The sequence below is a fragment of the Salvia miltiorrhiza genome, chromosome 4, assembly GCF_028751815.1.
Source record: "Salvia miltiorrhiza cultivar Shanhuang (shh) chromosome 4, IMPLAD_Smil_shh, whole genome shotgun sequence".
Taxonomy (NCBI): domain Eukaryota; kingdom Viridiplantae; phylum Streptophyta; class Magnoliopsida; order Lamiales; family Lamiaceae; genus Salvia; species Salvia miltiorrhiza.
In genome coordinates this window covers 51,802,652-51,822,176 of record NC_080390.1, presented here as the reverse complement: position 1 = coordinate 51,822,176, position 19,525 = coordinate 51,802,652, and the positions used below count along the sequence as shown (strand labels likewise).

General features: G+C 35.9%; 3 protein-coding genes across 7 annotated transcripts; 1 reads left to right on the top strand and 2 right to left on the bottom strand.

The window, feature by feature from the left end:
* Nucleotides 1–1,907: 1,907 nt before the first annotated feature.
* On the bottom strand, nucleotides 1,908–3,461 carry LOC131023589 (transcription factor MYB4-like). The gene is made up of 3 exons (XM_057953132.1): nucleotides 3,455–3,461; nucleotides 3,079–3,213; nucleotides 1,908–2,864 (listed from the first exon to the last, which is right to left on the bottom strand). The coding sequence occupies exons 1-3, from the start codon at nucleotides 3,459–3,461 to the stop codon at nucleotides 2,527–2,529; spliced, it is 480 nt and encodes a 159-aa protein (XP_057809115.1). The 3' UTR covers nucleotides 1,908–2,526.
* Nucleotides 3,462–4,300: 839 nt separating this feature from the next.
* Nucleotides 4,301–10,489, top strand: LOC131020429 (peroxisomal ATPase PEX6). Of its 2 annotated transcripts, XM_057949214.1 has the most exons (16): nucleotides 4,305–4,813; nucleotides 5,135–5,770; nucleotides 5,853–6,096; nucleotides 6,259–6,400; nucleotides 6,607–6,790; nucleotides 7,112–7,303; nucleotides 7,596–7,871; nucleotides 8,188–8,259; nucleotides 8,542–8,628; nucleotides 8,706–8,828; nucleotides 8,923–9,033; nucleotides 9,241–9,279; nucleotides 9,391–9,512; nucleotides 9,587–9,731; nucleotides 9,971–10,048; nucleotides 10,201–10,489. In XM_057949214.1, the coding sequence occupies exons 1-16, from the start codon at nucleotides 4,550–4,552 to the stop codon at nucleotides 10,288–10,290; spliced, it is 2,805 nt and encodes a 934-aa protein (XP_057805197.1). In that variant the 5' UTR covers nucleotides 4,305–4,549; the 3' UTR covers nucleotides 10,291–10,489. The 2 variants fall into 2 exon arrangements, 1 of the variants encoding a protein (XP_057805197.1); XR_009100689.1 differs by lacking the exons at nucleotides 9,971–10,048; nucleotides 10,201–10,489 and having other exon boundaries at nucleotides 4,301–4,813; nucleotides 9,440–9,512; nucleotides 9,587–9,627.
* Nucleotides 10,490–11,512: 1,023 nt separating this feature from the next.
* LOC131020431 (binding partner of ACD11 1) lies at nucleotides 11,513–15,705 on the bottom strand. 4 transcript variants are annotated; one of them, XM_057949216.1, is made up of 8 exons: nucleotides 15,456–15,705; nucleotides 15,269–15,375; nucleotides 15,069–15,144; nucleotides 13,800–13,871; nucleotides 13,662–13,724; nucleotides 13,084–13,421; nucleotides 12,361–12,484; nucleotides 11,513–11,812 (listed from the first exon to the last, which is right to left on the bottom strand). In XM_057949216.1, the coding sequence occupies exons 1-8, from the start codon at nucleotides 15,459–15,461 to the stop codon at nucleotides 11,792–11,794; spliced, it is 807 nt and encodes a 268-aa protein (XP_057805199.1). In that variant the 5' UTR covers nucleotides 15,462–15,705; the 3' UTR covers nucleotides 11,513–11,791. The 4 variants fall into 4 exon arrangements, with proteins under 4 accessions (XP_057805199.1, XP_057805198.1, XP_057805201.1 ...); XM_057949215.1 differs by having other exon boundaries at nucleotides 13,084–13,424; nucleotides 15,456–15,698; XM_057949218.1 differs by having other exon boundaries at nucleotides 15,269–15,372; nucleotides 15,456–15,696.
* Nucleotides 15,706–19,525: the final 3,820 nt, after the last annotated feature.

Here is a 19,525-nt window from a genome sequence, read left to right as displayed (position 1 = left end):
AGAGTAATTGAGCTATTACGTACGGAGACATTTTCAGTGAATGTTTGGATATATTGGATATTAGAGGAAATTAATTTTGTAATAGTAAAACTTTTGCTTCAACTCTTGAGCCAATTATATATGATTTTTTTTTTTTTTTTGATGGAGTTTGAACCCAATACCTCACTATTTACACAGAGGAGGTCGCATCGCTTGATGTCCTCTTGGAAACTTGAGCCAATTATGATCTGATGTCTTTGAATTAGGTTGCATGATTTTAAACTTAGAGTGAGCGGACATGATTGTATCGACTATTGAATATTGATAGTATATTAATACCTAAAATTTAGCTTGTTTCTAAAGAAATTGATTTTTTGATCTTTGATATATATATACTAGTTTTTAACAATACATCTTACTTAGTTTTAGATTTTATAAGATTTAAAAGCAAAATATCGTACCGGCAATTTGACTTGGCATGTATTATTTTTTCGATAATTTGATCTATTTATTTTTTGGATAATAATAATAATAATAATAATAATAATAATAATAATAATAATAATAATAATAATAATAATAATAATAATAATAATAATAATAATAATAATGAAATATGTGCAGAAACTTCAAATGCCTTTTGGAGTAGGAAAAAACATGAAGTTAAACTTCCTTACATCGATAATTTCGATGAAAAGTCTGTTTCCACAAAAGCAAGGCCTATTGCTATGGGAGCCAGGTTGTTAAAAGTCTGTAAAGAAGAAATTGATAATCTCTTAAAAAAGGGTCTAATAAGACAAAGCAATAGTCTTTGGAGCTGTCCAGCTTTTTATGTTGAAAATGCTTCCGAAATTGAAAGAGGTGCTCCTAGACTTGTAATAAATTATAAACCACTTAATAAAGTTTTAAAATGGATTAAACATCCCTTACCTAATAAAAGAGATTTGATAAATCGAATGTTTAAAGGAAATGTTTTTTCTTCATTTATTATTATTATTATTATTATTATTATTATTATTATTATTATTATTATTATTATTATTATTATTATTTAATGGCGCGTGTAAACATGCGCCTTGTATTACAACGCATGAGATCGAGTTCATGCCATCGCGTTGTGACTCGAACTCCACCAAACTGCATCAGTCGATTCAGCCCTATAAACTGATCGATGTGGATTCTCTAACACAAAACCTTTACGCAAACATTAGACTGCACTTCCAATTTAATTTTTTTGCACTAGAAAGTATTTTTCTTAGGGTTGTAAATGAATCAAATATTTTTGCTCGATTCGATATTCGATTCGAAATTTTGATATTCGTATATATTTGAAAATATTCGATTCGATTGGTATCAAATATGAAATTATGATATTCTTTCGATTCAATTCGATATTCGTATAAATACATGATTAAATATTTAAATATTATATATGTGTGTGTGTGTGTGTGTGTGTGGAGGGGCTAAAATAAATTATGAAATATTCACTCTTATATTGTAAATTTTATGGTGGATTCATCACTTTATTGGATGAATTTAATTTTATATTCATAAATATTATATAATAAAAGAATTATAATATTATATAATAATTGACAATTTTAAAAAGGGAAAATGATAAGAATCATAATATACATGCATTAAAGTAATTCCTCACAATTTAAAAAATAAAATTTTACAATTAATAAAATCAAAATTTTAAATTGAAGTCATTAATGACAAAACGCTTTGTCATTGCGATTGTAAGAATATTCTTCCATCACAAGTCATTAAATTGATGGAAGAATATTCTTCCATCACAAGTCGCGCTTTGTCATTGCGATTGTAAATTAATCAAATAATTCATATTCGATTCGATATTCGAATTTTGATATTCATATTTGATAAATATTCGATTCGAAATATAAACATTTGATTCGATTCGGTTAGTATTCAAATACGAATACGAAATTACGATATTCGACTCGATTCGATTCGTTTACAATAAAAGTGGCCACATTTCCATTTTGGTTTGTCCCACTAAAAGTGGTCACTTTCTCAAAATGGAAATATTACTTCAATTAAGTCCAATTAATTAATTTAATTAAAGTTCCTAACTAAACCTAAACCCTCCTTGAATAAAACATATACATGCACAAAAACACACACACACACACAACTGTCGCACCCTCTCCCTCTCCTCTGCACTCTCCGGTCGACGGCGGTGGCGCCGTTGCGCCTCGACCGCCGTCTCCTTCTCCTCTCGCATCTCTCTGTCTCCCCCTCTTTCAAGCGGCGGTCCTTTCCCCTCAGAGAGGTGGCGCGATTTAGGGGCTAGGGCTTTTAGGCGGCGACGGCTGACAGAAATTGAGGGTGTGTTCTAGTTTAAGGGTGTTTGGCGTGACTGGTTGTTAGGGCTGGTAATCGGTCCGGTTTGGTTAAAACCGAACCGGTTTACCGAAATCGATTAACACCCATATTCCTAATTGAAAACCGAACCGGTTTATACTTCGATTAACCGATTAACCAACCGGCTAATCCATTGATCTCGACGCTTTTCTTTCCGTTCTAGAATTCGTCAACCTCGCATCGTCCGCAGTTGTTTGCGTTTATGCCGCAGTGAGATGCGGGCTGCAGAGGGGCGGGGGTTTGGGGTGGTTGGGGAGCAGGGTTTTGGTGTGGCGGTGCGTACGTGGTTCTCATGAGCGGCTTGGCTGCCGGAGCGGCGATACAACGGCGGCAATGGAGGAGGATATGCGGCGTTGGGCTATCAAGAGGGCCGGCTTCTACAGCGGCTAACTTGCTGGATAGGGTGGAGAAACTTGAGGAGGATTTGCCGCGGCGGATGCCCGGCCGAAGATAGTTGGTCCAGCGGAGGCGGCAGCTCTTGCTGCATCTCAGTAAACCTAAAGAAATGAAAAAATGAGAGTTTTGAGCAAATATTCAATGTGAAAATAGATCATCCAGTTGTAGCCAACACAAAATTAATATGGCATCAAAGGAGATGGAGCCGCTGCACTACTGCACACTATTTATTGCATAGCTTTAAATGAAGGCAACTAACTCAAATTTGCTTTAATTAATGAAAAGAAAGAAAAAAGATTAGATGAAGATTAGTACCTATGTTAGTAGGAACAGCCCTCCAGTTTCCAGGACCGTGTTGTTGAATGTAAGAGGCGCCGGCAGCTGGGATGTGGGAGAGAGGCAAGGCAGGCTGCGCGAGGAAGGCAGATGCGAATTGTGAAACCTGCTGCCCTAGACTATTTTATGATTTTTGAGTATTTTTTAATTTCTAACATAATAAAATATAAATTAAGTAATTAATTAATTAATAGTGTAAATCGGTTAATTCGATTTAACCGGTTAACCGACCGGTTAATGGAAAATCCTATAATCGATAAGCAAACCGAACCAGTGAAAATCGATAATCGATTAACTGATTAACCGATTTTTCGGTTCGGTTATAGTTTTAACCGGATAACCGAAACCGGTTTACCAGCCATACTGGTTGTAATCTCTGAGAGCACTCCCAGCAGAAATCCCAAAATTATGCTCCTATATTCCTCCCTAAAGCTTCTCTATTTAATTTTAGGATCTCGATTTTATAAATACATACACCAGATCTCCTATTTTTTTTACATAAAAACAATAATTATGTGTGGGCCCTACTAATTATAAGTTTAAAATAAATTTAGGGTGAGTGTAAATTTAAGATTGAATTTAGGTAGGTGTAAAATTTTTTGTGGGCCCCATCCAATTTAGGGGATCTGCTGGATGCATTTTTTATCTCATTTTCAATTGTTTTAGCCTAAATTTAGAGTTAGTGATGCATTTAGGTGATCTGCTGAGAATGCTCTGAGGTTGATGTATTAGTCTTTGTACTTGCGTGTCGTATTTTGTTGCTATTCATTCGACTCCACTATTTCGTCCATGATTTGTTCTCTTTCGAGTGGAAATCTATCTATATGGCATCTATATTTTGCTTTTGCAAGGAGTGTTTGGCGTGACAGACAGGGAGGCTTAGCTGCATTATCTTCCAATCGATGTTTAACTAAACTTTACTGGACTAACTGGGACACTGTGCATTTGTTTCGATGAAAGGTAGGCTGGAAGAAGAAGGTAAACGGAGGAAGAAAGTCTCTTAATTAACTCATTAATTTTGGATGACTACATTTAATGTCTTAATTTTCGTGCCAAAAAAAAAGTGACCACTAATATTGAGATGGAGGGAGTACTTCACAATCTTAATCTTAATTATCTAAAAGATTATAAATTTGAGAATCAGCATTGCAATGAATAATGGATAAACGCACTTGTATTAAATCATGAAAATTTCCCATCGATTATGGTCCCAAAATATACCAAGTGACAGTGGAAGTTAAAAACGGTTATAGCCCAAATCAACCACTTGGTGACCATCTCGAGTTGCTCAACGTACAGCTCTCTTTCACTACATCCAATCCAATCTATACAAAAACACAGTTGTATCTATCACCTCCACCAATAACATTTTCCATTTTTTTCATTGAATAATTAATGGTTAGTTCTGGTCGATTGAAGAGGGTTTAGGGTTTTTGTGAATTGTGCGGCAATGGTGGAGAGGAGGAAGAGGAAGCCCCTTGTGCTTTCTTCAACTAAGGTCCTCGTTGATTCTTTGCTCAATTCTCACAGAACAGCTGAAGATGGTGATGGAATTGACGAGATTGACCCCGGTCCTTCCGCCCGCACGCTGCAGCTCACGGCTGGGATTCTCAGAGTTTCCGACGACTCAATTCTTAATTCAGTTGATGGCTCTGTTTCGATTGGGTTGTCCACTGCTGTTCTCAAAAAATTATCCATTACATCAGGGTCGCTGGTAATTTTTCTGTCAATCAATGTTTAATGCAGGTTTCTTTACCATGGTTTTGTGCTTCAGTGATTTAAGTTCGAAATTACATTGAAATGTTCTTTCTTCAAGTGTATGGTAAAATGTCTAGGAGAGTGCACAGCTTAGAACACAGTCAAAGATGTAATTTTTTTCCGTACTCTATTGGTTCAATCGAGGGGTATACTCATTTGCAAGAAATCATTTTAATGCTAGGACTATGGTTAAAAATCTGGATTTCTCTATTTGTAGAAGGAATATTTGATTGATAAGTGGATATATGATATGCCAATTGCCTTATTTTCCTTGTAGGTGCTCATCAACAATATCGATGCTAATGTAAGTAGAATCGGACAAGCAGTAGTCTTGGACCCACCAAATCCAGATGACAGCTCCCAAGTACAAGGATCAGTTATCTCGCATGCTCCTAAGACGATGCTGATCTTTCCTTCATACACTTATCCTCAAACTCAGCCCGAGAGTTTGGGTTATCAAGTGGCTTATGTATCACCCATTCTTGCTTTTAACCTTTGTTTGCATCAGTCTTGCTTGAAAAATATTGTGCAGCAAGGGAGAGAGAAACTTTCATCCTTGTTTGAAATAGAAGCAAATGATGAAATAAATGAGAAAGAAAACAAGACCTTTTCTGTTTGTATAGGGCTTGAACCTTGGGCTAAGACGCCTAAATATGCTTCACATTTGAGGGCCTCCTTTGTGAAGATACCAGAATGTGGAACCCTCGAACATCTTAAATCTGGGTCATCTGAAGAAGCAAAAGATCGCCAAAGCTTGATAGATTTGGCATTGAATGACTACTTTTCTGTCGATAGATATCTTGCCCGGGGTGACCTTTTCAGTGTATGCATAGATTGGAACTGCAAATCGGAGTTGTGTATCCCTTGCAACCAAAAGATGCCAAATTGTGGTGAAAATACAATATATTTCAAGGTCAAAACTTTAATTCCGTGTATGCTACGTTTGTCTCTTGAATGCTTGAAGAATTATAGCTCAGCCACCTGCTGGTTTTCAGGTTGCAGCTATGGAACCGTCAGAGGAACCTGTTCTAAGGGTCAATCGCCATCAAACTGCTCTTGTTCTTGGAGGAGGGGTTCCATCTGCCATCCCTCCAGATTCTTTGATTCCGCAGCCGAAATGTGTCTATCCCTTGCAAGATGATGCAGTGCTGACACTAGCCTCCATACTTGCACCAACCTTATTTCCATCAGCATTGTCATCAAAATTCAGGGTCTCTGTCCTTTTACATGGTGTTGCAGGTCTATGATATGTGCATCTCTCTAATCATGCGTTGTATTTGTGATGACCCTCGAGTGCAATTTTATCTTTTGACAATATATCTTTTAATTCATGTAAATCAATAATAGCATTCTTTCTTAGGAGAAATTTTCTGGATTTACTGATCCAAATTGACCTTTTAGGTTCTGGAAAGAGGACTGTGATAAGATATGTTGCTCATCGATTGGGTTTGCATGTAGTGGAATATAGTTGTCATGATTTCATGGCATCTTCGGAAAAGAAAGCATCTATTGCTCTAGCTGAAGCTTTCAGTGCAGCTCGCAGGTATCTGACGCAACTATGGTAACATTAAGCTGTGAGAATCAATGATGCAGCTCTAAAAGACTTATTGTTTCAAATTAATCAACCCACATCATTTTTAATGCTACAAGGCAAAACATACAAATTCCATTAAGTTATTTTTTTCATTGTGATTTTATTGTTGATTCATAGACAGATATCTCATATTTGATATGCTCATACTGCTCTAGATATAGTCCGGCAATCCTGCTTCTCCGTCATTTTGAGATTTTCCGCAATTTGGCTGCTCAAGAGGGGTCGTCCCATGAGCAAGTTGGAGTTAACTCAGAAGTTGCATCTACCATTAAGCAATTCACCGAGCCAATTAGTGAAGATAAAAATATTTATTTTGAAGACAATGCAGATGGCAATTCTGTAAGTTTAAAAGATACTGCTATGGATACTTAGTTATGATCTCTGCTGCTACAATATTTCTCAGTCAGTATTCCAGGATAGTTTCTATAAGTTTCTTTTATTTTAGTTCTTCCTATTTAGTCACTGTAATCTGGGATGATGAAATTTAGCAAGAAAAGGATCTTTCATCTCATGAGATACACTATTGAGAGTTAAGGTTACAATTTCTCTTTTGATTTTATGATAACCAATCCTAGAGTACATTGATGACATTTGATAGGAAGTCACAAGGTTACTACATGTTTAATTGATGATTCGTCAAACTCCCTTTCACTTTTGTAGCCGTTAAAAGTTACTGCAATGATAAACCAGCATCCTGTACTACTAGTTGCAGCTGCAGACAGCTCTGAAGGTCTTCCTCCAATTATCCGGCGCTGTTTTAGTCATGAAATAAAAATGGGTACCCTCAACGAAGAGCAAAGGTCTCAATTACTGTCCCAGTATTTTGAACACATCTCTGACCTGCTTCCCGATGTATGTTATCACTTTCTTCCCTTCTTTATTTTTCATGTACATACTGTAAAAGTTGGGTGTTGCCCTTCTATTTGCTTGCAATTTGATGATTGGCAATGCTGCATAAATCATTTCAAAAATAAAGGATCTCTCTAAAAAGCAGCTCCAGAAGTTAGAATAGTGTATTCTCTAGCATTTACCTTGACAAGATTTCGGCATTGACGAAAAGCAGCGTGTTTATGATTTCTTTGTCCCATCGTGATAGCCTTTTGCGTGAGTCTTAGTATTGATTGAAAAGAATCTCTCATTTCAGACTTCTGTACAAGATCTTGTAAAGGATCTAGTTGGACAAACATCAGGTTTCATGCCCCGAGATTTGCGTGCTCTAATTGCTGATGCTGGAGCAAATATAATATCCAAGATCAAGAAGCTGGAGCCTGAAAACTCAGTGCCTGATTCGTTGGAGTCCTCATCAGTTGAAGATAGTAACAAAACAAATGATGCACCTCAGGACCTTAGCAAAGAAAATATATTAAAAGCTTTGGACCGATCAAAGAAAAGAAATGCATCAGCTCTTGGTACTCCAAAGGTAAAATGTGTTGCTTTCTTGAAATAAGTTTTAAGTTAAAGATTACATATCCCAATTAATTTGTTCTTGTTCCAGGCTGTACACTTCATAAATTAGAGTTAAAGAGACCTGTCTAATACTGTATTAGAAATTAATGTAATTAAAGATAAACATTAATGCCCCATTAGAGGCATAGTTTCCTTCTGCTATATTTGGCAATCCTACTTATGCATAATGATTCTCGTACTATAGGTACCTAGATAAATGTTTGTACTCTTACTCTATTAGAGATATTGGTTCCTTCTACTATATGTGGCAATCATACTTTGTACTGTAGGTACCTAACGTCAAATGGGAAGATGTCGGTGGCCTTGAGGATGTCAAAAAGTCAATCCTGGACACTGTCCAGGTAAACCTCATTTTTCAACGTCTCCATACTTCTGTTGATAGATATTACGGGGACATTAGAATTTATGTTCCTTGTTTAAAGTGAGTAAGCTTGACTTAGTAGATTACTGATGTTATGCTTAAGTCTTAACCTACTGAGGGACCTTCTTTTCAGTTGATGAAAAAATCTACATAATACATAATTCTCAAGCCTGTTAGCTTCTTATATGTTTTCATCGACAACTTCACTATACTTGATCTTCTACTCTGTTATTGATACTATTCTTTTGTATTTGATTGGCAGCTTCCTCTCTTGCATAAGGATTTATTTTCATCTGGATTGCGTAAACGATCAGGAGTTCTTCTTTATGGTCCTCCAGGGACTGGAAAAGTAAGTTCGTCATGCTGAATATCATTCTGAACTTTTGTCCACTGCAATTGACCTTGGCCAATCACTTAAAACCTCAGACGTTACTGGCAAAAGCTGTTGCTACGGAATGCTCCTTGAACTTTCTGAGTGTAAAAGGGCCTGAATTGATCAACATGTACATTGGAGAGTCGGAGAAAAATGTGAGAGACATTTTTCAGAAGGTAAAGGGCTTTATGTTTTTTTTTTGGTGACAATTTGATGGAAACTACAAAATTCTGGGTAACGTTTTATCTATTGTAACTGGCATCATTTCAGGCCAGAGCGGCACGCCCATGTGTTATATTTTTCGATGAACTTGATTCGCTTGCCCCAGCTCGAGGTGCCTCTGGAGATTCTGGTGGTGTGATGGACAGAGTGGTTTCTCAGGTAATTTGTCAGTGTCTGTGTTTCTACTATATTTGGTGTTTTTGCAACTCAGTTGAGTTTCCTCACCCTCATAACTGCCCGCCCCACATGCCAAAACAAAACATCAGATAACAGAACCAAATAGAGTTTTCATATAAACATCTAAGAATGTGCATGATAATTGTAAATGCCTGTTTGTCTAATGCGTTTTTTGTTTTTTATTTCTAGATGCTTGCAGAAATTGATGGACTGAATGATTCTACTCAGGTGGGTCAGAATTCTTGGCCATATAAACTTTATGCTTCTATACTATTTCGCTCTCTTTTTTTGTATATCTTACCCTGTTTTTCATTCAACTCACTTTGTGCCGTATAATAGGATTTGTTTATAATTGGGGCTAGTAATAGACCTGATCTTATCGACACAGCGCTTTTGAGGCCAGGCAGATTTGACAAGCTGCTCTATGTTGGTGTTAATTCTGAAGCATCTTATAGAGAGAGGTTTTGTTTCTCTAATTCTTCAATTCACATTCCAAAATATGTGTAACTATATTAGTTTATGAATCCACACGCAGGGTACTTAAAGCACTTACTCGCAAGGTTAAATTGCATGAAGATGTGTCACTGTACGAGATAGCGCAGAAATGCCCTCCAAATTTCACTGGGGCTGATATTTATGCCCTCTGCGCAGATGCTTGGTTTCATGCTGCAAAACGGAAAGTAAGTCTACTATTTGTACTGTGTGCTCTTGGTTGCTTTAATTCCTTCCATATTTTATTTCATCACCATAATTTTCTTTTCTATTATCAGATAATTAAGTTTGTCTTATTCTTATTGGTGAATGAACAATTAAATTTAAAAATCGGGCGACAGTGGCCTCGAATCAGAGACCTTTGGTCTCAAGCATTAATCACTCTACCACTAGACCTTTGAGTTTGTCTTTCATTATTGTGTTATAGGTATCAGTTGATGTATCAGATTCATCCCCACCTGATCAACCCGAGGCAGTTGTCGTTGAATACGAAGATTTTATTGAGGTATGATTCTTATATACTCCTTTGTGACTAGGAATAAGCATTTAGGGCGAATACTATCTTAGCTTCAAAGTTATACCTCAAAAGAAACTTGGCAATACGAATTAAAGATCAGTTGGATTGTTGTAAATCTGGTTGTGTTGGCGCCTTTGAAGGTGCTGAGAGAGTTATCGCCTTCTCTATCAATGGGTGAGCTGAAGAAATACGAGATGCTGCGCGATCAGTTCCAAGGGCCATCCAGATGAAACAGTGTCAGCCTCCTAACCTCTGTAACAACTACATGTCATAATAAACACAAGTTTCTACTCAATATAGCATTTGTTTACATCCAATTTCTTTTTTTTTCAATGTGACGCTTGTCTCATGACAAAATACTCTCCTCCCTATCTTGTGTCATCACATGAGCAACTGTTGAAAATCTCCCAACACTTTCAGCTCCTCTCATTAATGGGCCTTTTCAACGTCGTCTCCTGTCAGATACACAAGCAATACCATATTTTTGGTTCTCAGTTTGTCTAAATCTTGTCATCTCTCACTTTGGCGAAGTATAAAATGACATCATTTTGGTAAATACGGATGATGTTGTGTTATTCCCCTTCCACTATTATGCCACATTATGTCACATCAATTATTTGGCTCACCATGTTAGCTATAAATTTGATTGGAATCCTCCGTAGTAAATCAGATTAAATAAACAGTTCATTAATTATTTTGCCAAACTTTAAAATTGATATAGTACGTCAAAATTTAATGGAAGTTAAGTAATTTATAGAAAATTAACCGAAAAGTAAATTTATATTCCCAAAAACGACTGATTCAATATTTTTTTTCTTTCCTCAATCTAGAATTCCATATGTGATCTACACTCCCTTATTTATTTTTATTCTTCTTTTGCTGCAATGATGAGTTAAAGATAACTGCCGCAGGGTTTAAATTAAAGCCACTTTTCTTTTCCAATTTTTTTATTTTTTTAAGATAATTTCTTTTCCAATTAGATGGGCTAAAGTAATAATGTTTCAGCTTTAAAAAGCATGACAAAATCAATATGCACAGATACAGTTAAAACTAGGTTTTGTCTCGGACAAGTGTTGAAGTTAATATGTAAATTGAAGAATATGATCCGTAATCAATTCGCAAATCTTTCATTCCAAACAATGACGGCAGTTTTTCTTTCTTAAATATCCTCATATACTTCACTGTATTAACTTCTTTCTTAGATCTGAATTTCGCAGCAATTAATATGAACCAGATATTCATGAGGCATATTTCTAACACATGCTACAGAAAACTGGAGGCCATCTTTTAAGTTTTTCAATTCACTTACAGGAAAATAAAAAGATTATTAAAATGTTTGCACGCAAAAGGGAATGTAGCAAACTGCCGTATGAAAGACAGAAACTGCGACATCAATACGTGATGGGCTTCATGGAACAGACTCCAATTTGCAAGTAGACAATCTTGAACTTGTTTTATGAAAAGGGAAATATGAGTCCATTAGTCCAATATAGACTCACATACTGCACAGTTACAGACGCAAACCACACAAAATTGAGAAAATATGAACAATGGAATCAACTCCACAACTAAATGTAAAAATTCAACGAGTTGCTTGAATATGCAGACGAAGAATGAAGCTACTTTTCAACTATCTCACGCATGAAACTCCAAACTAGACACATCGACAATCATCCAAACCAAGCCATCACAAGAAGGGCAAGCATTCTTTGACACTCCATCTACATCAACTTAGGCTGCAATAGGGGGATCCTGCATATTAAGTGCAACAACAATGACATCAAAGAGAGGAGCAAGAAAAACATGGTACTTAATATAACGATCACCTAAAGCTCAATTTGGTTAAAGAAAACGGAAAGTACCGAACATGACACAACTCTGAAAGAGACAGGTTATAATCACATGCAAGCAAATAACAATTTGTGGGCATGTATGAAAGGTGAGAAATAGCTTATCTGAGCAACAAATAAATTTACTTGTGCCTTACTCATAATGGAAAAACGTAATTACAGATCAATGAGGAAGAAACAGGCGAACATATGGAATGAAGTCAAAATCAAGGCCTTACAGAAGGAAGAAACAAATGGACATTTTAAGCAATGTGTTGAAATTAAGGCATATAAAGAAAAAGGATGAAACAAGCAGTCAATGCAAGGAACAAAGACAAATTAAGTCCCCCCCCCCCCCCTCCCCCCCCAAAAAAAATGAAAAAGAATCCCATAAAATAGAAGGTATTCATTAAGTTTTCTTCAAGCATGGCAGATGTACAATGTGACAGAGGCTAGAGTCTAGAAGCACACCTTGGCTGTTAAATTAGACAGTGCCATATTCCATTTTTCTCTAGTTTTTGAACCAGCTACCTGGCCAACCTTTGCCACTTTGGTGAAGGCACCATTCAGCCAACTTGTTCCAGCTGTTACATACCTGTATTGATGCATATTTAGCCTCGTTCAATTCAAGGGTACACAAAAGCAAAAGGTTCTAATTGATCACCACAAAACCAACCAAGAGCCATAAAAGACAAATTATAAATCATGCAGTCTATTAACAGCTATTCATAACACGTCTTACCATTTTTGCCACATCAAACTTGACTGCATAGATATAGGACTTTTGTGCATCATGCCAAACCACAAACAAGAATCTACATTTGTCTTCAACACAACAAGTTTCAAAATGCATGCACAAGTATGATAGCCCCATGGTCTCTTAGATGTTAAAATGATACTCCCTCCATCCAACGAAGTTGAGTCAAATTCCGTTACGGGCCGTCCCAACGAAGTTAAGTCGTTTCCCTTTTTGGAATAAATTAAAACTACTTTTTCATTCACTCTCTCTTTCATTTTACTTTTTCATTCATTTTTTCACCGAACACTAGCTCCTTAAATCTCGGGTCCAAAAGAAACGCCTCACCTTCGCTGAACAGAGGGAGTACAAGAATTGCTTATCCTTCTTTCACTTATTTGAGTAAAAAGATACACAAATAGGGGAACTCAAAATAATGTTTATTGGAAATTACAAACCTGCTAGATTTTACAGCTGTTCCGGTATCATTTAATTTCCTTTCTGCAGCCATAAGAGCTGACATGGTTTTATCTGACACCTGGAACTTTTGATCCACAGATTTCACTTTCTCATTTACAACCGAAATTCCAACAGTAAATTTCTCTGTTAGCCCAACTCTCTGGTCAAATGAAATAACTCTGGCTGATGCACTGGCAGTCAACTTGTGCTTTTCATCAAATGCTTTAGCCTTGTTTACGGCATCCTGACCAATGGCTGAGCCTTTTGCAATCATACTTGACACAACATCTTGGGCCTTACTAACATACACTCTCTCATTGTTTGGGCTCACATTTCCCTGCTAAGAACAGAGAGGAGAGCGCTATTTAAAAATTCAGATTCTAGATCCAATAAAGTTAACTAAAATTGACATAGAATTTTAAGTATAACTTCAAAAACACTAATAAAAATATTCATATATGGACTATGGTTATTGTCCTGTTATTTCAAAACACCGGCGAGCAACGCAGTTTGTCACCCTAAAAGATAAATAAGTTGCTGCTCAGCATTAAACAGGACATGGGTATATTTTTGTTACCTCGGCAACTGGAGAAACATTCCCCTGAGATATGCTTGCAGTGTTTTCACTGGTTTGTACTTCCTGAAAACATTAAATACACGATTAACTTCATGAAATTTTGGAAAAGAAATCATCAAAATTGTATATGAATGTTACCCAAGTCTCTTGTTGAGGTACATAATTTTCTGAAGGTGTGATGCTAACAACCTGGTCCACTATTGTTGCACCCTGCAAGACATAAGTGACAGAATTTGAAATTTGGAATAACATTATGTGCTATGTATTGCAACTTGGTGCCTATTTTGTACCAACCACTATAGACAAATTCACTCCACCTTCACATTTGGTAAAATATTTGTAATTTAACAAGAGTTCCAACAAAGCAATTGTCACAACTATTTAAAACAAGGCCCATTTTCCAAGACAATGAAGGAATTTCAACATAGACTGGACACAAAATAGAACATACCAAATATGTGTAGCATGAGATAGCAAATCTCAAAAATCATGAATTACAACTTGATATATAAATTTGACATTTATTCATATTATTCATTCATGCATGCAAACCATACCTAGGAATATATATGTGAGTGTCTATATATCACACTGTAATTCAGGTATAGCTCTTAACATATAACAGAAATCCATAAGTCCAGTACACTTATAGCATGTTAGACATTGTACTTAATTAAGTATTTGAAGTGTTTGGATAGATTTTGAGCTTGGGAGATTAATCTTTTATAGGCTAGTTGGAGTTGCAGTACTTTTGTTCCGAGACACAGCTCATTAGAGACCTAGTTCCTTTAGGTTCTACTCCCTCCGTCCGCCAAGATTATGTAAAAATTACTATATTTGGCGTCCGCCAAGATTATGTCATTTTCCTTTTATGGCAATGGTCCCATCATCCTCTTTAATATTTTATCCTTACTAACACTCTTTATTTACAAAAAACCCACTCAAAATTCAATCTCAACCACACATCTCATAAAGTGGTGGGACCCTTTCTCCACTACATCAAAATCATCACCAATTTTATTAAATCTCGTGCCCAAACAATTTTACATAATTTTGGCGGACGGAGGGAGTAATAACTTTGACTCCAGTCAACCAAGGTCAAACAAAATTTGGCACCTGCCGTAACTCGTAGTTACAATTAATGGTAACAAAAATTGTTCTTATTGTTGTAGACAGCCAATTGACAGCTGAACCAAGTTTTCATTTTGACTTATCTGCTTCGTAAAGAGGCCACAAACATGTTATATTAATGAATTACATAACAAAACTATTTTAATTACAAAGATGGAAATAAAATATCAACAAAAATCAAATTTCAAGATTTATAGATATTCGCATAAATTCACCAAAAATAACTAAAAGACCGGAAAGGAAAAGACTATCCACAAGGTAAATAGAGGAGATTACCGATAAAAAACGGGCGATGTCAAGCGCCTTTGGATCTTTAAAAGTGACAAACGCAGTTTTGAACTGCGGAGTCTCTCTGCAACCACCTCAAATTAAACAGAAAGAAGAAACTTATCAGAATTAGAGGCGTAAAGAAAAAGAAAACAGAAAAAGAAGCAAAAAGAAAACATTAATAACAGAGATACGAAAAGAAATATTACCTGCGGATCTCAATGTGCTCAATTTCACCGGCGAAAGAAAAGAACTCGTGAATTTCTCTCTCGGTAGCTAGATCTGAAACCTGATTAACTTGAACTGTTCTTGTCTGCTAAAAAAGTTATTTGAAAAAAAAAAAAGTTAACATCGAATCAAATAATTTCGTGAAGTAATCTATGTTCATAATCTTACTGGCATTGTCGGTTAAATTTTATCAGATCTTCTTCAAATATATTCGAGAATCGCTCAACAGATTTGCGTGCGCTCACAGTCCGTACTTGCACGCCAACTCTGTGTATTATTGAGTGTAAATTTGCATGTGAATACGGAAGCGACTCTAAGAAGACGGGAGAGAGAGAGAGATAGAAAGGAAGAAAAGAATATAAAGGTGCAGAAGAATGTTGAGGTTCAAAATTGAAGACTTTTTGATGATATATACCTCTTTTCGGTTTTATTTTACCCTGATTTAATAATTGCTAATTTGGACTAATTGCATTAACCTCCTTATGTTTCTCCAAAAATACAAAACATCCCAAAAATAGCCTAAACGCCACCGAGCATAAAAGGACCGCACTTTTTGTCCTCAATGCCAAACCAAACTAACGGCGTCAATCTTTTTGAGAAAAATTCCTTTTTTTCTCATTTTTTTGATATTGATATTTTTTTATTTTTAGTCAGGATTTTTTTGATATTGATATTTTTTTATTTTTAGTCGGGGTGCGTTCTATCTGGTTGTAAATTTATCATGAAAAAATGAAGGATAAACAAAATTTCACTATTTAAGTCCTTCCTTTCTTTTTCCACATTTCCTACTTGATCCTTACTCATTCCACATTTTTGGAGGGATAATATTATCCCTCCTTTGTAGTGTAAATGAGGAATGAGTAAGGGTCAAGTAGAAAATGTGGGAAAAGAAAGAAATTATTTAAAGGGTGAAATTTTGTTTATTCTTTCTTTTTTCATGATAAATTTACAACCAAAGACAATGCACCCTCAATTGATATTTTTGAAACTATTACAAATAGCATGTAAACACCATAGCAATTCTATAACTCTCATTCCCCTAAAATTTATCCATTTCGTAATCTTACAATTTTACTACAATCTAAAAAGTTAAAAGTTTCACACAATATTTAAGGAATTTTCAAACTGGTACGCTACTTCTCTTTGTGGATCTAATTCAGCTCCTCAAATGTTCAACACTCATCATCGAAATCTCATATATTTATTGTGTTGGTTTTAATTTTTCAAATATCTCTCACAAATCTTATTAATTTTACTCAAATTTTTCAATGTATAATAATTCTATTATTAAAATAATAATTTTTTTAAATGCATAAATAATCATTTATTATTATTATTATTATTATTATTATTATTATTATTATTATTATTATTATTATTATTATTTGAGCTATATATGCACCCATATCTTTAATTTTGTCATCGTATAAGTCAGAAGTTGATGGAGGAGTAAACAAATCTCCTACGATAAAAATTTAAAATATGGACAATCAATCAATTTTAAATTTTAAAAGTCCTCTATTACTCCGATGACATACACGTTGAAATTGTAAGGATAAAGTTGATAATCGTTTGAGATATAATTTTTAAAATTATGATAAAAAAAAAATTGGGATAGATAGTGATATTGATATATTTATTAATTTATACTCCCTCCGTCCCCAAAATAAGTTCCTTTTTGGGGACGGCACGAGTTTTAAGGAAAAGTGGTAAAGTGTATTGATAGTGGAGAAAAATATGTTATAAATAGTATTGGGAGTGGTGAAAAGGTGAAAAGTGTTATAATTAGTATTGAGAGTGGTGAAAAAATGAAAAGTAAGAATAAATAAAGTATTATTAGTGGTGGGGTAGTTGTCCAAAAATGGAAAGAAAGAAAGAGGAACTTATTTGGGGGACGTCCCAAAAAGGAAAAAGAGAAACTTATTTCAGGGACGGAGGGAGTATCAAATAAGTACAAATCAAATTATGAATAGCACGACTTTGAATAGTCAAATACATATTGTTTAGACCATATAAATGCAACAATGACACGCAGCTTTCTTAAGAACATGTGGTCTGAGTCTGACTAATCGGAAAGTTTTGGTTCGTTTATGATGTAGTGCTGCTAGTCCATGCATTGATTTGGGGAATATTTGCAATGTTACAAAATTTATGAGGTTTTCTGGATATTTCATTTAAGCTATAGGTCTTTTGTGTTTTTCATAAGAAAATAAGAGGTCAATCTGTGATTTGCCATATTTACTAGGATTTGGCAAGAAGCGCAAGATTCTGTGTTGCTTGCAGTTGCAGTTATATTGCCCTTCTGGCATTGCGGGGTGTTTGGCTAATCTTTTCCACTTTTGGGGTGATATTTTCAACAGCTATAAATGCCAGCTTAAATGAACCTGGACTGATTTAAATGTTGGGAAATGAATTACTACTATGATTTACAAAAAATAAATAATACTCCTATCAAGTTTCACAGCTTCCTATTATTCGACCATCAATGCGTTCATAATATATTGAATATTATATTAATATAATGATGATATTATAAATATACATTAAATAATATAGCCAACAAATTAGATATCGGACCAAAAAGAGGAATTCAAGTTGGGCCGAGCGGAGCCGAGCTAAAAAGGAGTATATACTACTCCTTCCTTCTCTAAAAATTGTGACTTTATTATTATATTGAAACGTTCCTGAAAATTGTGGTATTTTTTTATTTGAAAATAATCTCACAAACTTTTCCTCTCACTATTTACAAAAAAATGTGGGACTCAATCTCCACTTAAACACAATTACTACTCCCCCCAGCCCAATGAATGTGGCCACTTTCTTTTCGACACGGAGATTAAGAAAGAGATTATTATGTTTTAATTATGTGTGGTCCACCAAAATTAAAGAGTTAATTAAGTGTGGAAAACAATCTTCTTCTCACTTAATTTGTTCCCCAGTCTGCCGCCAGCGACGGCAACGGCGAAGCCGACCAAAAACCAAAAACTAAAAATCAAAAACCAAAAAATTGCATAGCCAAAAACCAAATCAAACAAATCGCATAACCAGATTCGTCGTCGTGCGGTGGTGGTTGGTTCGCTAGCTGCTACGCGTGGTCACCGGAAATCGAAGCTGAAGTGGTGAGTTTAGATCTAGGGTTTGTGAGAGAAGGGCGGCGCCATGGCTGGGGAAACGAGCGGTGGTGGTCGTCAATGTGTGTGTTTTGTGGAGGATGATGACGAGGGGAAAGGGAATCAGGGGGCGGGGCGGCGGGCGACGGCCGACGTTGTTGTCGTTCGCCAGAGAAGAAAAGAGAAGGGGGACCAAGGGGTTTCACTCACAGAGTTATGGATCGAAACTCACCTTCTTCTCCGGTGATTTGGTGCCGCCGCTGTCGTTTTTTGCGGTGCCGCTGCCTACAACAGCGGAGGTTAGAAGAGAGAGTGGTGACCAAGAAGACTAGAGAGAACTGAGCGAGAGAGAGGTGAACGAGAGAGACATAAATGAGGATTTAATTAGAGAGCCTAATTTTAATTAAGCGGACTTAATTATATAATAAATATTTCTACTTTTAGAAAGTGGTCATTTTTAGTGGGACACATCAAAAAGGAAATGTGGCCACATTTATTGGGATGGAGGGAGTACAATTTTTTTTTTAAATCTGTGCCATCTCTTTTGGTCCATAATTTTTAGGGACGAAGGGAGTATATATTAAACATAGCTAGGCCGAGCAGAGCTGAACCAAAAAAAGAAAAATATTAGACCTAATTTTTAACTGTGAATTCAAGTTATTGAATTTTAGCTTTAAAAATTCACAAATTCACAACTAATATTATTCGTAATTGTAATTATAGCTTTAAAACTCAAATTCACAGCCATTCTATATTTGAGTCGTGAATAGGGCTGGGAAGTTCGGGATCGGGTATCGGGTACCCGATTACCCGACTCGAAAAAATCGGGTATCGGGTACCCTATACCCAAAAAATTCGGGTTCGGGTTCAGGATCGGGTATTTAGGGTGTTAGAAAATCGGGTATCGGGTATACCTGAAATACCCGAATTAATTTATTTAATATATTTTAATTCATTTAATTAAATTTAATATGAAACAGCTGTCCTGTTCTCTTCCCTAGTTCCTTTCGGCCCTTCCCATTTCCTAAGTTCCCATTTTGAATTGAAATCCAATCCCAGTCCTAACTCCCGCCCCGCCGCCCCCCACTCCAGAAATCGTTCCCGTCTCTGGCGACCCAGCGGCGCCCC

Coding starts and splice junctions, on each gene's coding strand:
- LOC131023589 (XM_057953132.1), bottom strand. Junction 2,865..3,078: donor GGCTGTTCCTACTAACATAG/GTACTAATCTTC, acceptor TCATTTCTTTAG/GTTTACTGAGATGCAGCAAG.
- LOC131020429 (XM_057949214.1), top strand. CDS start 4,550: ATGGTGGAGAGGAGGAAGAGGAAGCCCCTTGTGCTTTCTTCAACTAAG. Junction 7,872..8,187: donor CAGCTCTTGGTACTCCAAAG/GTAAAATGTGTT, acceptor TTTGTACTGTAG/GTACCTAACGTCAAATGGGA. Junction 9,513..9,586: donor GAAGCATCTTATAGAGAGAG/GTTTTGTTTCTC, acceptor ATCCACACGCAG/GGTACTTAAAGCACTTACTC.
- LOC131020431 (XM_057949215.1), bottom strand. Junction 15,145..15,268: donor GAGCACATTGAGATCCGCAG/GTAATATTTCTT, acceptor AGGTGGTTGCAG/AGAGACTCCGCAGTTCAAAA. Junction 13,725..13,799: donor TACCTCAACAAGAGACTTGG/GTAACATTCATA, acceptor TAATGTTTTCAG/GAAGTACAAACCAGTGAAAA.